We start from the raw sequence: 22,192 nt of genomic DNA, 5'->3' as shown, positions 1-22,192 counted from the left end.
AAGATTTATCTAACCCACTAAAGTCACTCTTTTATTCACTTCTTTTTTTCCCCCCTATATCAGTCAGTTCACTAATTTAACTGACTGCGGTACGTGCTATCTACCTGAAACTCTTTTTTGCCCAGGGTACTGCACAGTACCTCAAAAGCATGTGTACATTTCAACCACCAATACTTTTCAAACACAACTACTTCATCAAAACTGCCTGACAATTCATTTTCCATACTGTCTGACATGCATCTTCCTTTAGTTTTACAGTAAGAATTCCTACATTAGTGTGTCTGGGATTTATTCAGGCTGACAGACCTACATTTACCTCTGTCAACCTTATCTGAGCAGCTCATTTTCTTTAAAGGCTAAATCCTGCTTGATATTTGTAACAGCTAGCATGCGCTGGAATAAGATCTGCCTTATCAATATCCATGCTAACACATCTAGCATAGTAAGAGAGTAGCAGTCAAGCTGAATCACGTATGGAAATACTCAGTCCGTCTTACAGGCACACTGTTTGATAAGTTTGTTACATAAAACATGTAATCTCTGCAAGCTACCCCACCATATACCATTTCTTTTGCCTTCAAAAGATCACTTTGACTGGTTTAAATCACTGTCTTGAGAAAGGAAAAGAACACCAAGTCAGAAGCTTGCCATACAGGTCTTCAAATTTTTTTTCCCCTAGATTATTAAGAGAAGTTTGAAGAATCAGAGTTTTAGACAAAGTCAATACATCAGTTTGTCCCCAAAAGCATTTTCAGTTTTATATGATTTAACCTCTTCTGCAGCGAATTTCCATATGATAACATGAAGCAGCAAGTCAAGAAAATTGAGAGTAAGGACTGTCACCAAGTGTAGTAGGTTCTATTAAGCTTAAATAGCTTAAGATAGAGGTTCTAAATAGAGCCTTTACTGATTAATGTGCTGCAGTAGATGAAATATTTTTATCTTGCAGTTGTATTCTCCCCTACGCTTGTCTTCTGTGTCTCTGCCTTACAATGTGCAAATACCTACTACAAGATGAAGTTAAGTACGCCCACTATAGATGGAAACTACTTTCTCACTGAATAGTAGTGGGCAGGGACCAGGGAGAAATGCAGTGCTGCTCGGACTGGAAATAATCAGTTTCAGTCCTGGGATATGAATTTCTCTCTCTTCACTTACAGGAGAGATTTTTTAGAACAGCAGCAGAATGTAGTCAGAATAAACCACGAAGTTGCATCAGGTAATTTTGAAAGGAAACACTACTCTATGCCTGAAGATTGAGATGACTTGTGGACTTTTGAGCTCAGGTCTGTAAAGCTCAAGAATCATTCAGTTACATATACACTCCGAAAAGCTAACCTTCCCATTACTTTTTCTGCTTAAGTCTAGATGTCAGTATAGCTGGACTTTCTCAAAAGGAAAGCGCTCTATTGAGGCCACAGAAGGCAGGCAAGTCTGACAGAGGTTTACCCATTTCTACATGCAAGTCAAGCAACTGCTAACTAGGAGAAAAAGGCAAACAGTATTCAGAAAGCATCCAGAGGAACAGAATAACTAAGATGATTGACTTGTAAAACAAATTTACACTACACCTCTCTTTCCCCCCTTCTCTTCCCACCTCCAGAACTGCAGCTAATCTTTTGTAGAAGATTTATGCCTCCCAAATATGTAAGTTCGTTACTAATTTTGGGGGGGGAAGAGAGGGACGAAGAGAGGGTAATGTATCTGCAAGTATTAGTTGGGTTTTGTAATTCAAAGGTGGATACCAACTCACCAGCAACCATGATCAGCTATGAAAAGAGCTATGATAAAGACTAGTGTAGGGTCAATACTTTTCTACCTACTTTGACTGCAACTTTTGATCATATATGTAAGTCACCAAGCAAGTTGCAGCCCTTCTGCATTTTCAAATGTGACAAAAAACACAGGCTATACATTTCTTTCCCAAGTTGTATGTGGCTCCTCAGGTTCTTTGTAAACCTAAAACTTGAAGGGTTTGACAGACGTGAATACTAGTAAGATTTGAAAATTTTCCTAATAACGGCGAATTAACAGACAAGGGGAAGCAGCAAGTCCAAGCTTCCTCCTGAATTCAAGAGACTGTTATAGTAGCCACAAGCATAACACCACTTGCAGTATAGGTGGAAGAGAGGTAGAAAAGCAAGAGTCATAAAGCTGCATGCTATGTATCACATGGAACATCTTTGATCAAGTTACTTGTTTCAAATTGGAACGTCTTTGATCAAGTTACTTGTTTCAAATCGGACAGAGTCATTTGCTTTGATGTGTTTATTTTGCCCCACCTTGTGGTGAAATCCAGTTTACATAGTATGCTGCAGCCATCTGATTAATCTTGTACGGTATTCCACTACCCAGGAAAGAAGAGAGGAGAAAGACCAAGAAGAACCCAAACCACACATTTATCTACAAAACTAGAGTGACCAAGGGCCACTTCAGCTGAATAAGATGCCACTTGATCATTCATAGCAGATACAGAAGTAACATTTATTTATATGGAGATAGTGCTATCATAAAGAACAAATTAATAGGTTTTGAAATTACAAGATAAATAACCATTTAACTTCATACTGCAGAAAGTCTACCTGGGATTCAGTATTAGTCCTTTATGACAGCATTTCACCACAACAAAAGATTCAGCTAGTTTAGGGTTCTGCACAGCTTGAAATGAGAACCTTAGCTTTGTACACATTTCATATTTTGACTATTCACAACGAATAGAGGGCTTAAATCCCCCCCCCTTTCTTCCCACACCTCCCACTAGTGAGTTAGATAGCTTTATTTCACATTTACACTGTGCAGACAGCAATTTATATAACCAGTCCCAAGCAGTTAAAATAATTTATCATATTAACAGCGTAATTGTCAGGAAACCTAGGCAAGGTGGTAGCTAACAATGTTTTTAGCAACTTCTCAGCACACACACAGGTCTCTAGTATCAGCACTGACAGGTCCAAATTCCAAAATGAACTTTTTTTTTTTTTAAAGTCAGGATAATCAAGAAGCAAGACCCTGAACAAGTCTCCTCGATGAAATAAGAATATCAAGAAGGCTGCTATGAAAGACCGGTGAATACATCTTCGCATTGCCATTGGGTTAGAGAGTAAAATGCAACATATTAATAAAATTGCAAATTTCACTAAGAATTTTGTGCTACTCATCTAATCTCCTTTTATGAAAAAGTTGACTTACCTAGTACTGTTACAGTTGTTGATGACTGTGCATTTCCAAGGGGGAATGTAACTGCCTTGCAAATATATTCTCCTGCATCAGAAAAGCTTACATTTCTTAGGATGATTGTTGCATCAGTAAGCGAGTAATTTTTAAATGACACTCTTCCTTGGTATTCTCCTTGAATAGAAATTCCATATTCAGGATGATGAACAGCAATAGTCTGTGAACTTTTACCATGTGTCTTCTCCCAAGAAACTTGTGTAATTGTTTCGTTTACATCAATTATGCATTTCAGTGCAACTTTCTTCCCCCAAACTGCCGTCACATGTGAATCAACAATTGGTCCAGCTAAGGCATCTAAAAACAAAGCAATCATTAGTTGGTACACAAGAATGTCATACCTCTTGAATTTTCACATTACGCCTTCTTCAGCTATTATCTTACTTTTTTTAAAGGGAAGCCCCACTTCCCTCTGAAAAACCATATTCTAGCTGATTTGCATCAGTGTCGAAATATATCTTGACCTTACAAAAGTATGCTCTGAACAGCAACATAAAATTATACCTCAAGGTCTGAAACTACATCTGGATCCACTAAGTAAGGTGTGGATCAATCATTCTTCAAAGAACATTGTCATTAAGATGCAACATTCTACAAAAACAACCTGACAATTGTTCAACTGGTCTATCAGTCTTTTCCAAAAGTTAACTAGATAGATGTTGGATTGGTGGTTAGATAGGTGTTGGGTGTATTCTTATTTAATGTGGGGGGACAGGAAGTAATCAGAAATGGGACAGTTGCAGTCTGACTACTGATGCAGGGCATCAGGTTAAAATTAAAGTTGGATTACTGCAGTTATTTCTGCTTCCAAGAGATAAAGAGTCCTAATGGAAAACATTGAGACATGCATAAATCAGACTTCTACCACATACCGTACCAGTGATTACAATTAAAAAAGCTCCCACATTATTTCATCTTAACAGTGACAGTCAATTTAATAATTCAATTTTAGCTTTAGTATTCTCATTTCCAGCAAAACATACTGTGCAATATTTCTGCTACATTATTGTGCAATGTTTTCATACTAGTTCTTCCTTCTGTATTAAGACAGTAAAATGCAATACTAGATATGGTCATTGCTTGTTTAAGATTTAATGTACTTCTAACGTAGACCTAAGATACTTCCCTCAGCAGCAACTACATTCTGAGCTCGGCATTTTAGATCAGCTACCTTCAAGTAAGAAAATTCAGAGAAAGCAGTTTTGTTCCCACACTAGTCATTACATCTTAAGTATGCCTCTTGTTTTGGCCAAGACAGATGCTCCAGAACCTTCAATCATCCATTTTCTTAGAGTACTGTAAATTCACACGATGGAAGAATCACAGTCTTGCACTATGCTGCATTTATTTTTACTGTGCTTACATTTTAAATAAGTTATTTCATCTCCTCCTATTTTCTCTTTCATTGTTAAGCCAGTATTCAAGCTATTACCCAGGGGGTTAACCCCAGGAACTAGACTAGAAGCTAAATTTTAGTCATTCAACTTTCACATACATGAAGTCATGCAATCTGAGACATTATCCACCTTTTTAATTAAAGGTTTCAACAAAAGAGAAATCATGCGTTCAAGAGAAAAAAGAATTTGTACACGCTTCTACAAAAGGGTTCAGTGTTGAAAGCTTTCCATTTCCCATCCATTGATTTTTCAGCATTCAAACCATAACTAAGTCAATGAAATCATCTAAGCAAGTGATTTAGAGATTCAGCTATAGATTTCTTCAGTATTAAAATCCTAATGCCAGCAGTATGAAAACACTGAGTTGCATAAATAAATCAAACTAAGTCAGAAACTGATCTCAAGATTATTGATAGACCAGTCACTAGAAGGGCTTGGTGAGGGAGAAAAACGACCATGAAACTCAAGTCAGAATGAGTCTGAGTTTCAGATAAAGAAAATCTAATATTAGTAATCCATGAATAAAGAAAAAGAGCATTTCTGGCAGTCTCTGCATGCCTCAACTGATCCATACTGTTGGGATAGGCCCTGGACAGAGGACAACTATCTAAACACTTAGTTAAAATAGGTAAAGTTCCGCCTAAATTTTGTGTCCATCTCCCACAGCTACATTCATGCATACAGAGGAGTATTCCTCAAAGGGAATTTAACTATCATTTTCTACCTTATAAACTCAAAAGGCTTGCAAGTTACATTTCTCTGCTACTCAGTAAAGAAAAAACACACTTTCTTGTTCAGAAATAGGCAATTTATAATATTTAAGACTAGCTTGGACTGAGTCTTCACAAAATGATCAGTTGTACTTTCAACTGCAATAAGTTTATTAGGACAGAAAAGCCCTGTAAGTAAGTTTAGCTAAAGCTTCTTAGACTTCTGGAAAGGTACCAAACTTAACAGAAAGGTCATTCTAGTTAGTGGCACGTACCTAAATTGTTTTGTACCCTTTTAAAACTAGTTTTCGACTGAGCTACTTCTAATAATTAGAGGCTTTAGCTACACCAAGATGGCCAGAGGACATTTAGAAGTTCAATATTCAATCAACTCAACTATTCCTTTTTTGGAGGCATAAAAATAAAACATTTCTCACCAAGGAATATTTCTAGCAGCTCAACTCTGCCATGAGAACTTTGTGTTACTTCTTACATGAGTTGCACCAATATTTTCAGTCTAGTTTTGTGTTGCTGCTACTTTCAAGACTTGCAGACGTGACTGAACAAACCTTAAGCATGCCTGCAGCTATACAACATTAACTAGTTGCATCTTATTCATTCAGCTTTTCCAGTAACAGAAATAGAACCAACAGATTATTAGATCAAATTAAAAACATATCAGAAGACAAGATAAACATGAGAATACTCCAAGCACAAGATCAAATCCACTCATCTATGCTAATTACTTAACTTGAAATTACATATCTAACAATGATTATGGGAGAGCCGCAAAGATTATAACATTATTCTTGCTACTACAGTATTACTAGACTCATTCACAATAGTTTTTTGGGGGGGGGGGGGGAAGGGGGGTAAAAGCAGATGTATGAGACTGGCTGAGTTTAAGATAGACTCTGAAGAGCTTCCCTAAACTATAAAGCAAGGCTTATTATAAGAGTAATACTTTATCTTCAAGGAAGTTCTTAAACACTGAGGAACTAATATGTAGAAAAATCAGCCTCAAGAGACCCAGCTGTCAACGAGAAGAAATTTCTAAAAATTACTAAAAGCTGTGCTGTAAAAAGTTGTGATTAAAAGAAACTATGAGTCAATTGCAGGCTTAGATCAAGAAATAGAATCAAAACTTGACAGTTTCTATGGTGTCTCATAAAAAGGAGAAAGTCAGCAGCTTTAAATGGTTATGGCTTAGAGATGTGTACAAGCATATGGAATCTTACAGAGACTTTGCCAATAAAAGCTACCAAGCCCTACGAAACCAAACAATTCTGGCCTGATATTCCATCCATTTACTAAATAGGTTTTCCTCACCACTCAGAAGTCTTCTGGCTGCCTCATCTTCCAGCCGCAAACTCAGAACTGGCCATCTTATCCACATAACTATACACTTGAGAATCTCTGAAGCTGTATGATGTCAAACATACATGATATTAAGGCTTCCTTTGATAACCACATCACTAATATCAGTAGAAACACATACTACTATTCCTAAAGTTTCCTATGGAAAAAAACTTGCTTTGAGTAGTAAATGGTAAGTTTCATAACTGAGTAGGTTCTGCCCACACAGCATACTCACATGGATGCTTTTTCAAAAAAACAGAAGTCTGGAGACTTAACTGGAGAGTTAGCTTTCATTATATGTCAACTGCAATGTACCTTATTTACAAGGCTACCAATTTTCCCATTTAATTACAACTTTTCACCACAGGTTTAAGACCTAAGCCCAGGAATCCATCTCTTGAAACACCCCCCACAGCATATAGTTTAGAGAACTTCAGAAAGTCAAAATATCAGTTTCAGGTAAGCAAGGGAGACAGGTTTTTCTTCATAGACTAGTTTAGGTTGGACAGGACCTCTGAAAAATCGTCTGGTCCAACGCTGGTCAAAGCAGGGCCAATTTTGATCCAGTGGCTGAAGACACTCAAGGACCTTTTCCAGTCAAACTTTGAATAGCTCTATGGATAGGATTTCATATACAAGACACTTGATCTTTTTTCAGTTTTTCTGCAATACGATACTCAAGTGCAGTATAACAGCAAAGCTTTTTGCATACATCTGTGCGCATTTGCGGACAACAGAATATTCTACTGAGGCTGCAGATGCTCGTTCTCATTTCAGTTGCAAACCCACATCTTAAAATCAATGTTTAAGTTTTCTTTGGAAATGCTTCACCTTTTGACAGCTCAGAATACTGTTAAGAGTTTCACAGAACATGAGGAACTTATCTAGTAATTAGAACTATATGAACAAAGTAGATACTGCTTAAAGTCTACAAGAAAAATGAAAGATTTATTGTTAAGTTTTGCAAGATGGTAAACACCAAGAACGTTTGAATGACCTTGCTAGGCTTCAAAATGCTGGATCTGAGACTAGAAAGCAAGAAAGTCACAAGCTATGATTACGCGTCAGATTCTTTGCTCCAAACTAAACAAAAGTCTATGTAAGAAAGCAAGACTTAAAGTTGCTTCATGATGATGGAGACTTTCTAGTCTGTTCTCCAGCTGCTGCAGTTGAGTCCCAGTTCAGTCCAGTGTTCGAATCAGGCCCGTAATGCCTAACCTGCTCTGATCTCGCTCCATCATCTCTACCTAAATAATTTCCGAGAGCCCAGGCTGATGCTCTGAGTGGTAAACTACTATTTTCACAGCAAAATTTAATACACGCTTTAATGAAACCAGAAGTTCTGCTACAGACTAAAAGATCTGTCTTCTCCATGTACAGATTCAACTTCAAATAATAATCTGATGCATTATGTTGTAATATATTGACTACAACTAGAAAACTTGTTAAACATACCAGTAGGCTGCTTCTCCAAACAGTACAGATAACAAATGTAATATTACCAATAACCTGTAGAGCTTGTCTAAAGTGACAAACCATGTGCTCTTTTCTCCTTCCTCCAACTCCCAGAGATTGCTTCATTTTTAACTACCTGGATAATACTTAGGACTGTCCTTTCTGTAACATTCATAGAGATTAGCCAACCCTGTCCCTCCTAAGCCTAAGAGGAAATATCCACATCTTCCATCTGCAATAGAATCTCTGGTTTACATTTATTTGTCCAGTTCTTGTCATTTGGTTAACTACTTCGGTTGATGAACAATCAAGGTAATAGTTCAAGCTAACAGATAATTACTGTGCTGATATTCAGTGCTCTTTATGATGGTAAACTCTTTAAAATAGATATTTTCTTTGCTATAGATACTTCCATTCAAGAGTCAATATTTTGCTCAAAGAGTGTACTTGCATCATGAGCAGCAGCTACAACATCTATTCAAAAAATAGTTTTAGAGGCTTATAATGCACAGGATTCTGAAGAACAAGACACTTCAAAGGCACATTATTCATTTTCTCAATTTATCCGAGATAGGCATGAAAATATATTTAGTGTTTTCATAATGCCTAACTTTCTTCTCTTGGAATGCAAAAATCAAATCTGACCTTCTTTGGTTAGACGCTCTTGCATTTCAGCATTGAAGTCCTTGTTCATCATCATTATCAACACCCCTTAAAGAAAAAAATTTGTATTCAACCGAGATCTTCATTTGTAACGTCTCAGGTCAAAAAAGGCCTCCACAAAACTTTCAGATTTTTCTTTAAATTTGACAAAGTTGTGGATTTTTTCCCCCCCTTTTCCTCACCTGGAAGCTAGGACATTTTCTCAGGCATGTGTGCTCTGATAGGTTATATATTCCAGGACATCTTTGAAACATCTGTGAGTTTCTCACAGAACCCACCTAATTAAAGACTGCTAGCTGGGTTTCACTGGTGGGTCAAAATTACCTGAACATCACATTGTGAGACAGAACCCAATTCCAATGATTTCAAACCTTTGAATCTGATCATATCATTCAGCCTTCACAAGCATCTTAGAATTCCTTTTTCCTGTACTGGTCAGCTAGGCATTTGCCCCTGTAAAGTTGTCCTTTAAGGAAAATTCATACTGCTGTTCAGATTCTGAGACAGTGGGATGTATCTTGTTTCATCAAGAAGAGATCGTCCAGTACCATTTCACATGCAGCCTTGTATTACCATCTCTGGTACCATTAGGCATTTCCATTTTAGCTAAATCCCTATGTACTAACTGATGTTTTTATTATACAATGATCTTATCTATAGTAGTAACACTTCATGTCCAAGTCACAAAATTCCCTTGTGTCTAAAGCTAACAGAGGCTAAACAGACTGTGTGCTTCTCAGTTGATCTACAGCTTAACACACTTAGTTTCCATTCTATTTGCAAACATGCTACTAAGCATCTCAGCCTCTTTCACAGGTAACTGTTCTGGTTGTGTGCAGACACTGATAGTCCACATCCTTAGCTTCTACTGAGAAAGTTCTTCTCTATCCCAAACTGTACCTACTCAGAGGATGTAAAAAGCAGTCATTTACTGCAAATGTATCTTATCATTCTGAATTCTACAAGCTAATCGTGATTATTTAATTTCAGATGAAGACTAAATTTCATCTTTTTTGACCAATCAAGCTTTTGCTCAGATGTATACATTGAGTTCACCAGCTCTGCAGCTTCACACCATTCAAAGAGCATGATTCAAAACAGCAATATGCTAGCCAGCATCACTTGACGAGTCAAAAAGCAGTTTGAAGATTCAAAGTTTCCCCTAAAATCCACTTCTAGTGTTAAATACCTCAGAATCTGGAGCTATCAGATATTCATCATGATAAACAAAGTTGTCTGGAGGTATTTCTTAATCAAACTTGTTTCACTAGCTGCAAAAGAGATATTGAGAAAAATAGGGTCATTAAAACATAATTACTACAGTAAAGCAACCACATTGAAGTGAGAGATCAAGCTGTCTCCACACTTTCAATCTTGTTACTCATTGTAACAAACAGAAGATTTATAGAGATTTTCCGTATGGAACAGATACACACACAAGTCTAACTACAAAAGCAATCCATTTTGCTACCTGTTACAGAACTGCAGCCTGCTTAACAGCTTGCCACTGCCAAGACCAAGGGATTGCATTTCCATTTTCCAGCCACTATCTTGCACCAGCTGTCAACCCTTCCCACTAGACAGAGCCAAATAACACAGCAGAAGAGCAGAAAAATCTGGAATTTTTGCTACCTCAGCGGTTATTCCTCTCATGGAGGCATCTGGCTTTAGTGCTTATTAATGCACAAAACTACGGAAAAAAAGAAAAGACGTAGTCAAGAGCAGAGCCAAGAGCAAGAACAAGCAGCATATCCCACTTGGGTGTCAGCAAGCTGCTATGTCAGCAGAACTGCTCACACAACAATCTCAAGGTCAGGCTAAACATTATTATTAGGTCAGTTTAGCTGACATCAGAAAGGTAAGTCCCACTCTTTCAGCTGTCCTCCTCCTGCATCAGGAGGAGGTAGTGAAGTAAAGCTACCCGCTCCTCAGGTAGTGCAGTAAGAAGGGCCAATCCTACCAAAATCCACCTGCTTCTCCTAATTTAGCCTTCTGAATTGGCTCATTCCCCTTTCCCATCAAGCTCAAGTAGTAATACAACAGAGACAACAGAAACACAGCCACACGTTCTACTGGCAGTTTAAGATCTGGTTAGCTGCAGCATCAAATCACTTAGAGACACTGCAGCAAACAAGCCCAAAAATCTGAACTGGAAGCTCTAGAAAAAGACATGCTTAAATTATCACAAAGGCAGTATCTGTCTTTGAGCCTCAAAAAGCCAAGATCAAATTACTGTTCGTAAAAGATCAGAACCAAAGAGATTCAAGAATAACTGATTCAAAGTGTTCCAACATTAGTTTCTGATCAAAGCAAATCCTTTGGAGAAAACTGCACTTACACCAAAGTGATATTATTGTAACCTAGTCCTATTCCTCCCCTCCCTCACAAAGATCTGCTTTGCCACAAAATCTTCACCCAAAGGACTGTGTCATTTTGTAAATCAAACTTTATTTTGAGGCCGGAGGGGAAATAGGATGGGGTTGGGTTTTCGTAACAACTAGACTTACCAGAACTCAGCTCCACTTGCCTTTTTTGGCAAGATATATACCCTTTTTTTAAACACACGGACTACACGTATCTTATATGCCTCTTACAAGAGCAACTCTTAAAATCTTGTTCAGCGCTTATCACACCAGCATTAACAGACATGTAAAAGCTTGCCAGAAAGAAAAACCTTGGTGAAATAAGATTATTCAATTGCTATGTCTCAAGTCAAAGCTACTGAAATCCTCTTAGCCTTTTCCTGCATTAGCCAGATCTCTTAGTCCATTTCTTTTTTTCCTTTTTTTTTTCTTAAATCTTAGTAGAGTTCAAAGGACTCAGGTTTTTGAATCCAGAGGTTAAGTTTACCTGACAGCAAAAGGAAATGAGGAACCCAGGAGCCAAACCACAATTCCACAATCTGAACTGTGGTACGCTTTTTGGGGTGGTGTTTTGTTTTTAAGAAGTTGATCCACGCTGCTACTTTTTTCACTACTACTACTGCTACTTCTGAATAGTAGTTCTTCATACCTACAACTGGGCCAAAATCAAATGCCAGTCTCTCAGCTCTTCGTACACATACGAGCAGCTCCCCTCCATACGATTACAACCAACATGTTTGCAAAGTTTATATATAGTCAGAGGAATATAATTTCTCTAGGAGAAAGCTGTAAAAATTTCACAAAGGTAAAAGACTTCAAGTGACCTGCAAGTTGTAGACACTAGCCACAAGAACTGGTCGAGTCTGAAAAAGCAGGAGAAGTTCAGCCTCAAGTTCAGAATTGTCTTAATCAAAAATTAACTGTTGCAGTATACTGAAGCAGGGGATTTATTCAGAACATCAAGCTCAAGACAGATTGCTCTTCAGTCAAGCGGTATCATAGTACTTGCAAATTCCACAAAGCACCCTCTGAACCTCTGCCTTCTCATCCTAAGAGTAGCATTGACAATGTATCATGCCATTCTACCTAGAGGTTGGTGTTCGACGACTTCCTCAAGCCCCATAGCCGATGGAAAGGACAGTTCGTTATTTTCCTTTAACTGCTGCATCAACATTTAGATATTAAATGAAAAGATCAGCAACCACATTTGTTACCAGATAACACGGTACTGGAGAGAACACTTTCATCCCAACACAAATGGGTTAATATAAGGCATTCAAACCTCTGTGGAGCCATAATAAACATTGTTTGGTTATCAACAAGATTTCTGACATTTTCATCACAGGAAAGCAAGGAAATAGCGTAAGAGGTATTTTACTCCAACGCAAGGGGAAGTCAAGGAAAATACAGTAAATTTGAGTATTATACTAATGCAGCTTGAGCCCAACTCATACAGTCATGCTTAAAAAAATTCCACATCTCTGTACTTAAAAGTCAGGTATGGCTGTAAAGCAATAGCCCTACTGCACATGGGACATGCTCTTTTCCTCACACTTAACTGAGCTTCTGTTCTAGTCTCACTGCCTCCAGGTTCAATAGAAACAGTGTCCCTGCAGACTCTGCTTCCCAGCATGCTCTACAGACCTTTACTATCAAGCATCAGAAAACTAAATACAATCTAAGACACCAGAAGAAAGCTACAAGTCATGATTCAAACTGAGTTGTCAAGGACACTTAGTCAAATTTATAAAGTTCAAGCTTTAAATCCAGCTACCCACCAAAAACATTGGCAAAGCATTAGTAACTTTAAAACTTCCTCTGGAATTTCTACTTAAAGCATGTTAACATCACTGTCCATTTTACAAGCTGCTGCATTATAATCTTCTATGCATGTTAACACATAGCACATTAAGACATTCATGTTCACACTGATACTAAGCATTCAGATGTTTACAAGACATGTTGAACTAGTAAGAGCGGCAAGCTAGAAGAACTTTCAGCTGTCTTCTGTGATGAACATTCTATCTGCAGTTTAACTAGACAAACCTCCCAATCTCTTTAAAGGGAAAGAAGCAAGACAGTAAAATACCCTTTTTCCAAAAAGTGGGTTAGGCTCAAGACTAAATTCTCTTCCAAACTCCTCCTTTTAAGTCCCACTTCCTCAAAAACTAGTAGCAAGAGTTAAAAAGTAGCTCAAAAGTTACATATAGAAATATATACCACCTCCACTCCCTGAACAACACAAAATGCTCCACATTCCCATTTAAATTAATTTATCCTGAGTACAAGACCAATAGGTATAAACACACCACAAGAAAAGTAAGAGACCAAAAAGGCAATTGCTAATGTTACTACTCAAACCTTTGACAGGAATGTTTGTTAAAGACTTCTAGATAATCTTCCAAAATCACTTGAAACATAGAAGAGTCAATAGTCCTGACAAACTGACCTGGAAAAAAGGTTAGAGTCCTCTTACAGGGCATCCAGTTTAAACATAAAACTGAAAACATTTAAGAGTGAGTGAGAGGTCAAAAGGAGCGCTGTGCTCCTGTTCTATATCTGTGGAGCTGCTAACTAAGCACATTACAAACAAAAAAAAACCTCAAGTGAAATTACATGTAATAAATCCCTCCCAGTCAGCCAGTGGAAACCCTGAAAAAACAGAGAGGAAAGCTTCAAGTTCTAACGGGTTCAAATTAGAATAGTAGTGAGCAGGAATAAGTATAACTTACAATTATAGGATGCTAAGGAACTGGTTAGGGAAGAGCAGAAGAGGTTCTGAAAGTTATGGCAAGTGATTGTTATTTTCTCAAGAACTGAAAGTGCCACTCTAGAACACAAAAATATAGAAGTAAACTTTCTCATCCAGTCAACGCTGGTAAGGCTCCATCTGCAGTTGTTCATCTTGAACATCATACTTCCAATATCAGCTATCTACAGAGCGTGAAAGCACAAAAGCTTGCTCTAAGGCCTAGAAAACATAACCTACATGGGAGGACTGAAAGAACCGGCCTTTGTTCTCAAAAAGAAGGGACCCAATAAAGGTCCTGCAGTACTGACACCGATGCAAAGACAGAAGGATTATTCCAAGTATGCCTGTGAAGGGCAGGATAAAAAAAATAAACTGAAGCACTGACAACAACAAAACATGAAATTAAAGTCTTTGACACTAAGAAAGTGGGGGAAAAAAAACACCAAACAGCCTGGTCAAATCAGTAAGCATTCACCACGTCTACAGCAGGTTATCCATCAAGCTAACCTAAGCTGATCCTGCATTGAGGAAGAGGCATGATCTGTGTTCAAGGACCTTAACTAGTTAATTCTTACAAGATTACTAATAACTTCATTAAGTAATAACCTGGTCCTCTTTCAAATTCTTATCAACTGATATGATACCTACGCTGAAGGATTCAGTTTCACACTCTTCTCATGAGCTTAGTCTAACAATCTATTCCACATTTACAGTGCTTGCTCTCATGATCATTAGTTTCCTGGACCTCACTAGTCTGTTTGAGGGGGTTTCAGACTACACTGCCCTTAAAAGCTTTTTCTGTTCCCCAATCCTCTTAGAGACCAGCTGCTATACTTTAAAACCTGTATTTCAAGCCTCTCCTAACTGCTTTGCAAATCAAGGAACTAACAGTTACAGGTGAAGAAAATACCAGAAACAAAGAAATTAACTCAAGAGACATCTAGCCACCCAATTTTTAGTGCATAGCTAGTAGCACTTCAAAAATATATATATATACTTAATTACAAAAACTAAAGTTTGTGTTCAAGAGCACTAGTGTTTTCAGGTGGCACATATTTGCTCGTGAAGACAGAGCACTTTCAGTTATTTTTCACCCTCAAGTCTACTGCATTTAACTTGAACATTATGTTCAACCTACTCAATTAGTTGTTTAATCACCATTTTCCAACATTAGCTGCTTTTGTTTCTCTTCTGAAAAGACTGCAGAAGGAAAAGCCAGCTCACAGAAGGTAATCTTTTCTACTGCTTATTTCTTGTATCCTGATCCACAAGTAAGTATTCAGCTTTTGTTATGCATTTTTAAAGCTTTAAATTATTCAAAGCTCTACAACTGAGACCACAAGAAATCCGTTGCCACCAGTTTGTCCACAATTGAGTGACTGACATACTCAAATCGCTCTTTGGAGATTAGCTTTCTCCTCCTCAACCACAAACAAGACTTGGAGAATTAAAAGCCTCCAATTTTAAGACAAGTAACTAATTCTGAATGTGCTCATTAAAAAAAGTTAAGTTTCTGAACATAGGGTTGTAACAAGTTCAGTGTTGCTTAAAATGTATTTTAAAGGCTTCATTTCTCCATTTATTTGCAGAGTCATAAATTCAAGATTATGGTAGTAATTTCATTCAGGAAATCTGATGTGACACCATGTCACTTAGTTTTAGTCAGCTAGCACTTAACCTTTTCCCCTTCTACAGGCTAAGTACATAAAGCTTCATTTCCATTTAAGTCATCCCCATCACCTGCTACCAAGTACCCTACACAACACATTTAATGATTAACGTGGAGACACAAACGTGCATTTTTCAAAAATAAAAAAAAAATCACTGGAGAACAATTCATTTTTAAAAGGTTTCAGTTCTAATATGGCTCTTCAAAGCTAAGTCCAGAAGTTCCATCACTGGCATCACTACTCATTATGTTCAAAAGAGATGCCAGAATAATGATATTATGGCAGCGCAGCTTATAGCTGACTCCAAACTTCAGAGATAGGCATGAGCTGTTCAGGCTGCTATAAGTGTCATCCACATTCTGGATGTATTCTGTATTCTCCATTGTATTCTCTCACATTGGGAGCCAAATGCAGGATGCTCAGCCATGCTGTGCCAATGAAGGACAGCCCAGTCAAGGTAAGGCTTACAAAAGGATGTTTCTTCAGGTAAGAGCAGCACTTAAGTCAAAGGCGCATCTGACATGGGAGGGACTACCTACACAATTGACCGTACAGGTGAAAAGAGGGCTTCCAAAGCTTGCAAAGTGACTACAAAATTCAGTGTCAAAGTGTGGCCTGCACTCCAGGTCTGTTGAACCCTGTAATTTTCCACCACCTGGAAAACCAACAGCATAACTTGTCATACTAGGGAAATTGCACTTGTGCCCTCACCAAGAAAAAGGAAAAACACTAAGAAAAAGTCATATGCAGACACTCAGGAAACAACTGGGTGAGAAAGGAGAGAGAAATCAGGGCAAGCATTTCCTCCTAATACTTTGAGCTCAGGAATTGCCAAGCCTGATGTGAACTTTCAGTTTAACTCTCAGTTGGTTTCTAAGTACTTGTCCATCTCCTGTTGGAGATCATCATGACAAGGAGTGCCAGAGGTCTTACTGCCAGTTTTAAAAACACCTTGTTTGTAACCTGCCTCCTCCTAGCACACTGATGACACCACTCAGAATTTTGCAGATCCCAGCATATCCCTCCCTCTCCTCCCCCCCCCCCCCAAAAACCACATTTTCTAAACTGAGGAGTCTTAGCCTACCCATTATTTCTTACATAAAAGCCTCTTTCCATACCTTTTATCCTTGTCCCCCTTCTCTGAACCTACTACAGTCCTGAGAGCTTGTGTTTTTTCCTAATTTTTTTTTTTTTTTTTTAAATCAGGGAACCAAAACTGCATAGAATATTTGAAGATTGGGCAAACAACCTATTTACGTAGTAGCACAGCATGTTCTGTTTTCTCAAGAACTCCAACACTTTATTTGGACCCTACATTCTTTTTCAAAAAAGGTAACCAACATAGAAAGCATCAGTTCATGGAACTGACCAAAGACCCAATGTCTTGATTCCAAGTTACAAAAAAGTCAGCTCAGGGACCATACTATACAGTGAATTTAAGATTATTGCTCTCTTCCACAAAGGAAGCTTCATGTGCATCACTTAATATTTATCTATACTAAAAATTAATCAGCTTGTTTCATTACCCAATTACATTACCCAAAAACCATCCATAATTCTGTGCAATTCACCCTTATTCCAAATTAGTTGGAGCACCAAGAAGTTATGTTGAATTAGGACATCTCATACTCCAGCAAGTGGAATGAACAAGTATTACTATCCTCCAGCACCATCTAGAGCTACAGCTTCCACCATATGAAGATCCTCTAGAGAAAGACCGTAACAAGTCCACCAATGACTGCTAACTGAAGGCTTGGTCAGATATATGCTCTTCCACACTTTTTTCCACAGACTCCAAACCTCTCCAGTCCTCACCTGAAAAAAGATTTAATGCTATCACAATACTTGCTGCCATTACATGTTTTAAGTTTCCTTTTTGTTGCCTTTGTTTTAAAAGGAACAAGGAAATGGGGTGGGGGAGAGAACAGGACAGCACGCTAAATATCACATCAGTCTGGAGAAGTATTGCCCATCACTCCTGATTCATTTCAAAAATCTGTGTTATCAATGATATAGCAGAAGACTTTTCCACCTAGCCACAAACTTGCAAGAACTTGGATTGATGCTTCAGGAGATGCACACTCAACTTTTCTCCTAAGTTACGCGTCTGTTGTTTCAGCACTACCATATAATGAAGTTACCATTACGTGAACTAACAGAAATACAAGACAGCAACTGCAATCAGAAACCAAAAATGCAATACAAAGCAAATAATGACATAAGAATCTTATACTTTACCAGTATCTTTCATTACCATCTAGGAAGCTACTGCTCTGCTACAGAGTGATAGGTATATACACTGCTGTACTAATCACAAAGGTACCCATAACATGTGGCTTGCTAGACTATTCCAGAAAATTGCTGCCTAGCCTATCTCAGAGTATAAATCATTAGCAGCAAGAGATTCTTCATCTGTTGTGGACTTAGTTCACTGTTTCCAGGCATGCAGAATACCCAGGTCCTAGAATTTGCTATTTATCTGTACTGGCCAACAGAGAAAATACATTGACAGAAATCCTGTGATGTCTCCAAAGAGCTCAACAGATCATCTCTGGAAGCAGCAAAAACTGTATTCATCATCTCCAGCCTAGCTACCACTTATCTCAAACACAAGAGAAGTCCTAGGTACAGGTTTCCTCACAATGCACTTGCAATTGGCAAAGGCAAATAAGCTCTAATACTAACTTACAGAATTATGAACTAACATACATTGTGTGGGACCTCTAGAGGTTACTTAGTCCTGCTCAAAGTAGGTCCAGTTAGACCAGGCTGCTCAGGGCCTCATCCAGTTCAGTTCATCTCCCAACAATGAGGTTCCTCAGTCTCTCTAGCCATCTGCTCTAGTGCCCGACCTCTCTTGCGGAGGGGTATTTTTTTCTTATACTGAATTGGAATTTCCCATGTTCCAGCTTGTGCTTGTCCCCTACCTCTGGAAACAGTCTGGTTGTTTTCTCTACATCCCTTCAGGAGACAGCTGCAGGCAGCAACGGGGGCTTCCTTCAGCCTTCCCTCTTCCCAGCTGAACAAGCCCAGCTCTCACAGCCCCTCCTCCCATGCCCTGGTATCAGCTGGAGCGGCCTGTCACTCGGCTTGCTCCAGCGCATCAGCGTCTCCCTTGTACTGGGGAACCCCAAAACTAGCACAGTGCTCCAGGGGTAGTCTCATCAGTGCCAAACAGAGCAGAAGGAGCACTTGCCTTGACTGGCTGACTGCATTCTTGCTAATATAGCCCAGCAAGGGCATACTGCTGACCCATGCTCAATTTGTTATTCATCAGGTCTTTGCCTGCCAAGCTGCCTTCCAGCCAGTTGGACCTGAGCCTGTGCTGTTGCATGGGGCTATTCCAGTCCAAGCATGATACTTGGCACTTTCCAATGCTGAACTCCATGAGGTTTCTGCCAGCTCATTTTTCCAACCGGCTGAGGTCAGAGTAGCAGCCCATCCTCTAGTGGGTCAACTACTCCCCTAGTTTAGTACCATTCATGAACTTGCTGAGACCACACTCTATCCTATCTTCCAAGTCATTAGGGAAGATATGAAACAGTATTGGCCTCAGTGTCAACTACTGAGGGATAACATTAGTAACCAGCTACCAGTTGAACTTTGTACAGCTGAACACCACCCTTCAAGTTTGACAATCCAGTCAAATTTCTGTCCACCTTATTTGCCCCTTATCCAACCCATATCTCAGTTTGGTTACAAGGATACTATGAGAGTCAAGTGTCAAAGGCTTTGCCAAAGCCAAGTAAGAAACATCTGCTCTTCCCCCCTTGATCTCTCAGCCACTCATCTATTGCAGGAGAATCAGATTAGTCATGATTTGCCCTTGGTAAACCTGCACAGGCCATTGCCAACCACCTTCCCGACCTTCATGTGCCTAGAAATGGTTTGGAGGAAGATTTGTTCTGTAATCTTCCCAGGGACTGAGGCAAGACTGACCAGATTGTAGCTCCCTGGGTCCTTGAGAAGGAAGCGACACTTGCCTTTTTCTAGTTTCCCAGTCACTATGATCTTTCACAGATGACAACAGCACCCTTAGATGCATCCTATTTGGACTTATGGTCTTGCACACGTCTGTCAGCTTAAGCATTCCCAAACTACACCTTTCTTTATGATAGATAAAGTTACATTTCCATAGACTTTGCTAGTATGCTCCAGGAATAGGGAGGCCCAAACTTACCAGTGAAAAACAAGGCGATAAATAAAGCATCACATACCTCAGCTTTTTCCATGTCCTTCCTCACTATGTCCCTGCCCCATCAAGCAGTGGGGGCACGTTCTCCTTAGATTTTCTTTTGCTGCCAATGTAGTTAGAGAAGCCCCTGCTGTTGTCCTTCGTATCCCTTGTTAGTTTCAGCAGTAGCTGCAACCCAGCTTCCCTGCCTCCATCTCTGTGCTCTCAGGCAGCATCTCTATACTCCTCCTGGTCAGCTCATCCCTGCTTCAACTTTATGTGGATTTCCTTTGCACATTTAAGCTCAGTGAACAGTTTCCTGTTCATCCATGCTGACCTTCTGCCATGCCTGCTGAACTTCCTGCACGCTGCAGCAGATTGTTCTTGTAATCTGAGGAGGTTTCCCTTGAAGGAAAGTCAACTGTCTTGAGCTTGTTTGACCAAGGCAGTTTCCCCATGAGAACATGATAAGCAGATCCCTGAATGAGGCAAAATCTTCCCTTATGAAGTTCAGCATTATGATTCTACTATTGTTAGACTTCAAGCTTCACACTCATAAAACCACTGCAGCCAATGCTGCCCTTGACCTTCACATCTTCAACCAGTTCTTCCTTGCTCGTGCATAACAGACCCAGTAAGCAAAGCATCTCTCCCCTAGTCACCCCATGATCACCTGCATCAAGAAATTGTCTTCAATACACTCCAAAACTCTCTCAGATGACTTGCGCCCAGCCCTAATGCTCCTTCATCAGATGCCAGGCTGCTTGAAGTCTCCCATACGCAGCATGGCCTGTGATCACAAGGCTTCTCTGAGCTGCCTAAAGAAGGCTTCTACTTTTTTTGATCAGGCCATCAGTAGCAGGCCCTTAACACCTGCTTTGGTCTGTCCTCTTAACCTTACCCATAATCTTTCAACTAGCTTATCATTTGTTGAAGGGCAGAGCTCCATGCACTTCAGCTGCTTTTCAGCACATTAGTGCAATGCCTCACCTTCCTGGTTTGCCTTTCTTGAAAAGCATGACTCCAGCTAATTGCAGTACTCCAGTCATGCAAGCTAACCCACCACATCTGTGGAATCCAAACAAGGCCATAGCTCTGCAGCTGTACACAGACTTTCAATTCCTCCTATTTGTTTCCCATACTGGGTGCATCTGTGCACATCACCAGGGATGGGCCCCCATTTGGGCTGCCTTCATAGAGGGAAGGATAGAGCCTTCCCCATCACGTCCCCCGGACACTTCATCGCCTTTCATGCCTTCACTTATCTTCAGAACAGAGAGAATTCAAAGACATACAAACCTAGTTTAAAGCCCTCCCACAAGTTCACAAGGCTGCGGAAAAAGAAACTCACATGACTTTGATGGATTTGTCCACTTGCTTCCCTCAAGGAGGGTCTAGTGGTCAGAGGAGCCAAAGCCACTTCCGCAAGGAGGATCCAGTGGTCAGAGGAGCCAAAGGCCTGCCTGCAACAGCAGCCAGGCTGCCAGGCATTGAGCCACTAGATGCATTCACTTCTACATGAGCCTCTCTTTCACTTGGGATTACTGCTGAGACCACAATCTGGGCCCTTTAGTCACTCAGTTATTCCCAAGTAGACTCATTGGTGACCACGTGGATATCAGCGAAGGGCAGCAGTCAGAAGGCTAGATTCAGCAGTCTCTCTGCAACACCCTGGAATCAAGTGCCCAGAAAGGAGGAGTCCTCTCAAGACACCAAGCCAGCTCAGCAGAGGGGTACTGCTGTTCCCCTACCCCAGAAGAGGGTCTCTGATAATTATCACCCTCCTTTTCTTTTTTGTGAGGACACTAAGTCCATTCTACAGAACATTAGTTTTTTTTACTCATGTGCTTCTTAACCTAGGTGCAAACATGTGAAGAAACCACTAAGCAATTTTATTTTTTTCTATCTGATGAATAAAAGTGCTAAGACCACATCTTAAGGGCCAGATATGCCCTCATCACTGCAAATCCCAGCTAGCAGCCAATAATCCTAAAACAGAAAGCTTTTTTAAACATAAAAAAAGTTTCATAACACCTTTGAGTTACTGCTTTTGTGAAGGGCAGAGAATTCAGCACTATCCTGATAGGCATAGCAGATACTGGTGAAGGAATGACTCATGGAATTAGCAAACCAAAATTTGATCTTGCACATTACAGGAAGCAATAGCTGACTGAGGTACTGTCACAATAAAGCCTTCCCACCACTAGTTCCTCTCTACTGTAAGGGATGTACTTATGATCTAATTAGGACATGACTTGTATACACATGAACAGTCTTCTTCCCTACCTCCACCGTACAAGCTATCCACTGGAACTTAAAGTAACCCAGTAATGACATAAATACTCTAGCTACCATTTTCTCCAGTAATATCTGATAAGCAAAAAACAAACATGATTGGATGAAAATTTGCTTGTTATA

At 39.5% G+C, this 22,192-nt stretch overlaps 1 protein-coding gene across 4 annotated transcripts in view; it reads right to left on the bottom strand.

Annotated features, from left to right (window-relative positions):
• The window catches only part of NECTIN3 (nectin cell adhesion molecule 3), a 72,055-nt gene that overhangs the window by 35,271 nt on the left and 14,592 nt on the right, over window positions 1–22,192 (bottom strand). For 2 of the 4 annotated variants that reach the window (XM_068908327.1, XM_068908339.1), the window contains exon 2: window positions 3,190–3,528. The exons of 1 other annotated variant lie outside the window; for it this stretch is intronic. In XM_068908327.1, the coding sequence (XP_068764428.1) occupies window positions 3,190–3,528 (339 nt within the window). Of the gene's footprint in view, window positions 1–3,189; window positions 3,529–4,214; window positions 4,269–6,667; window positions 6,750–22,192 lie in introns of those variants that run through there. One more of the 4 variants, XM_068908336.1, reaches the window with a different exon arrangement.

This window comes from Struthio camelus, chromosome 1 (genome assembly GCF_040807025.1).
Source record: "Struthio camelus isolate bStrCam1 chromosome 1, bStrCam1.hap1, whole genome shotgun sequence".
Lineage (NCBI taxonomy): Eukaryota > Metazoa > Chordata > Aves > Struthioniformes > Struthionidae > Struthio > Struthio camelus.
This window is presented reverse-complemented; position numbering and strand designations above follow the sequence as displayed.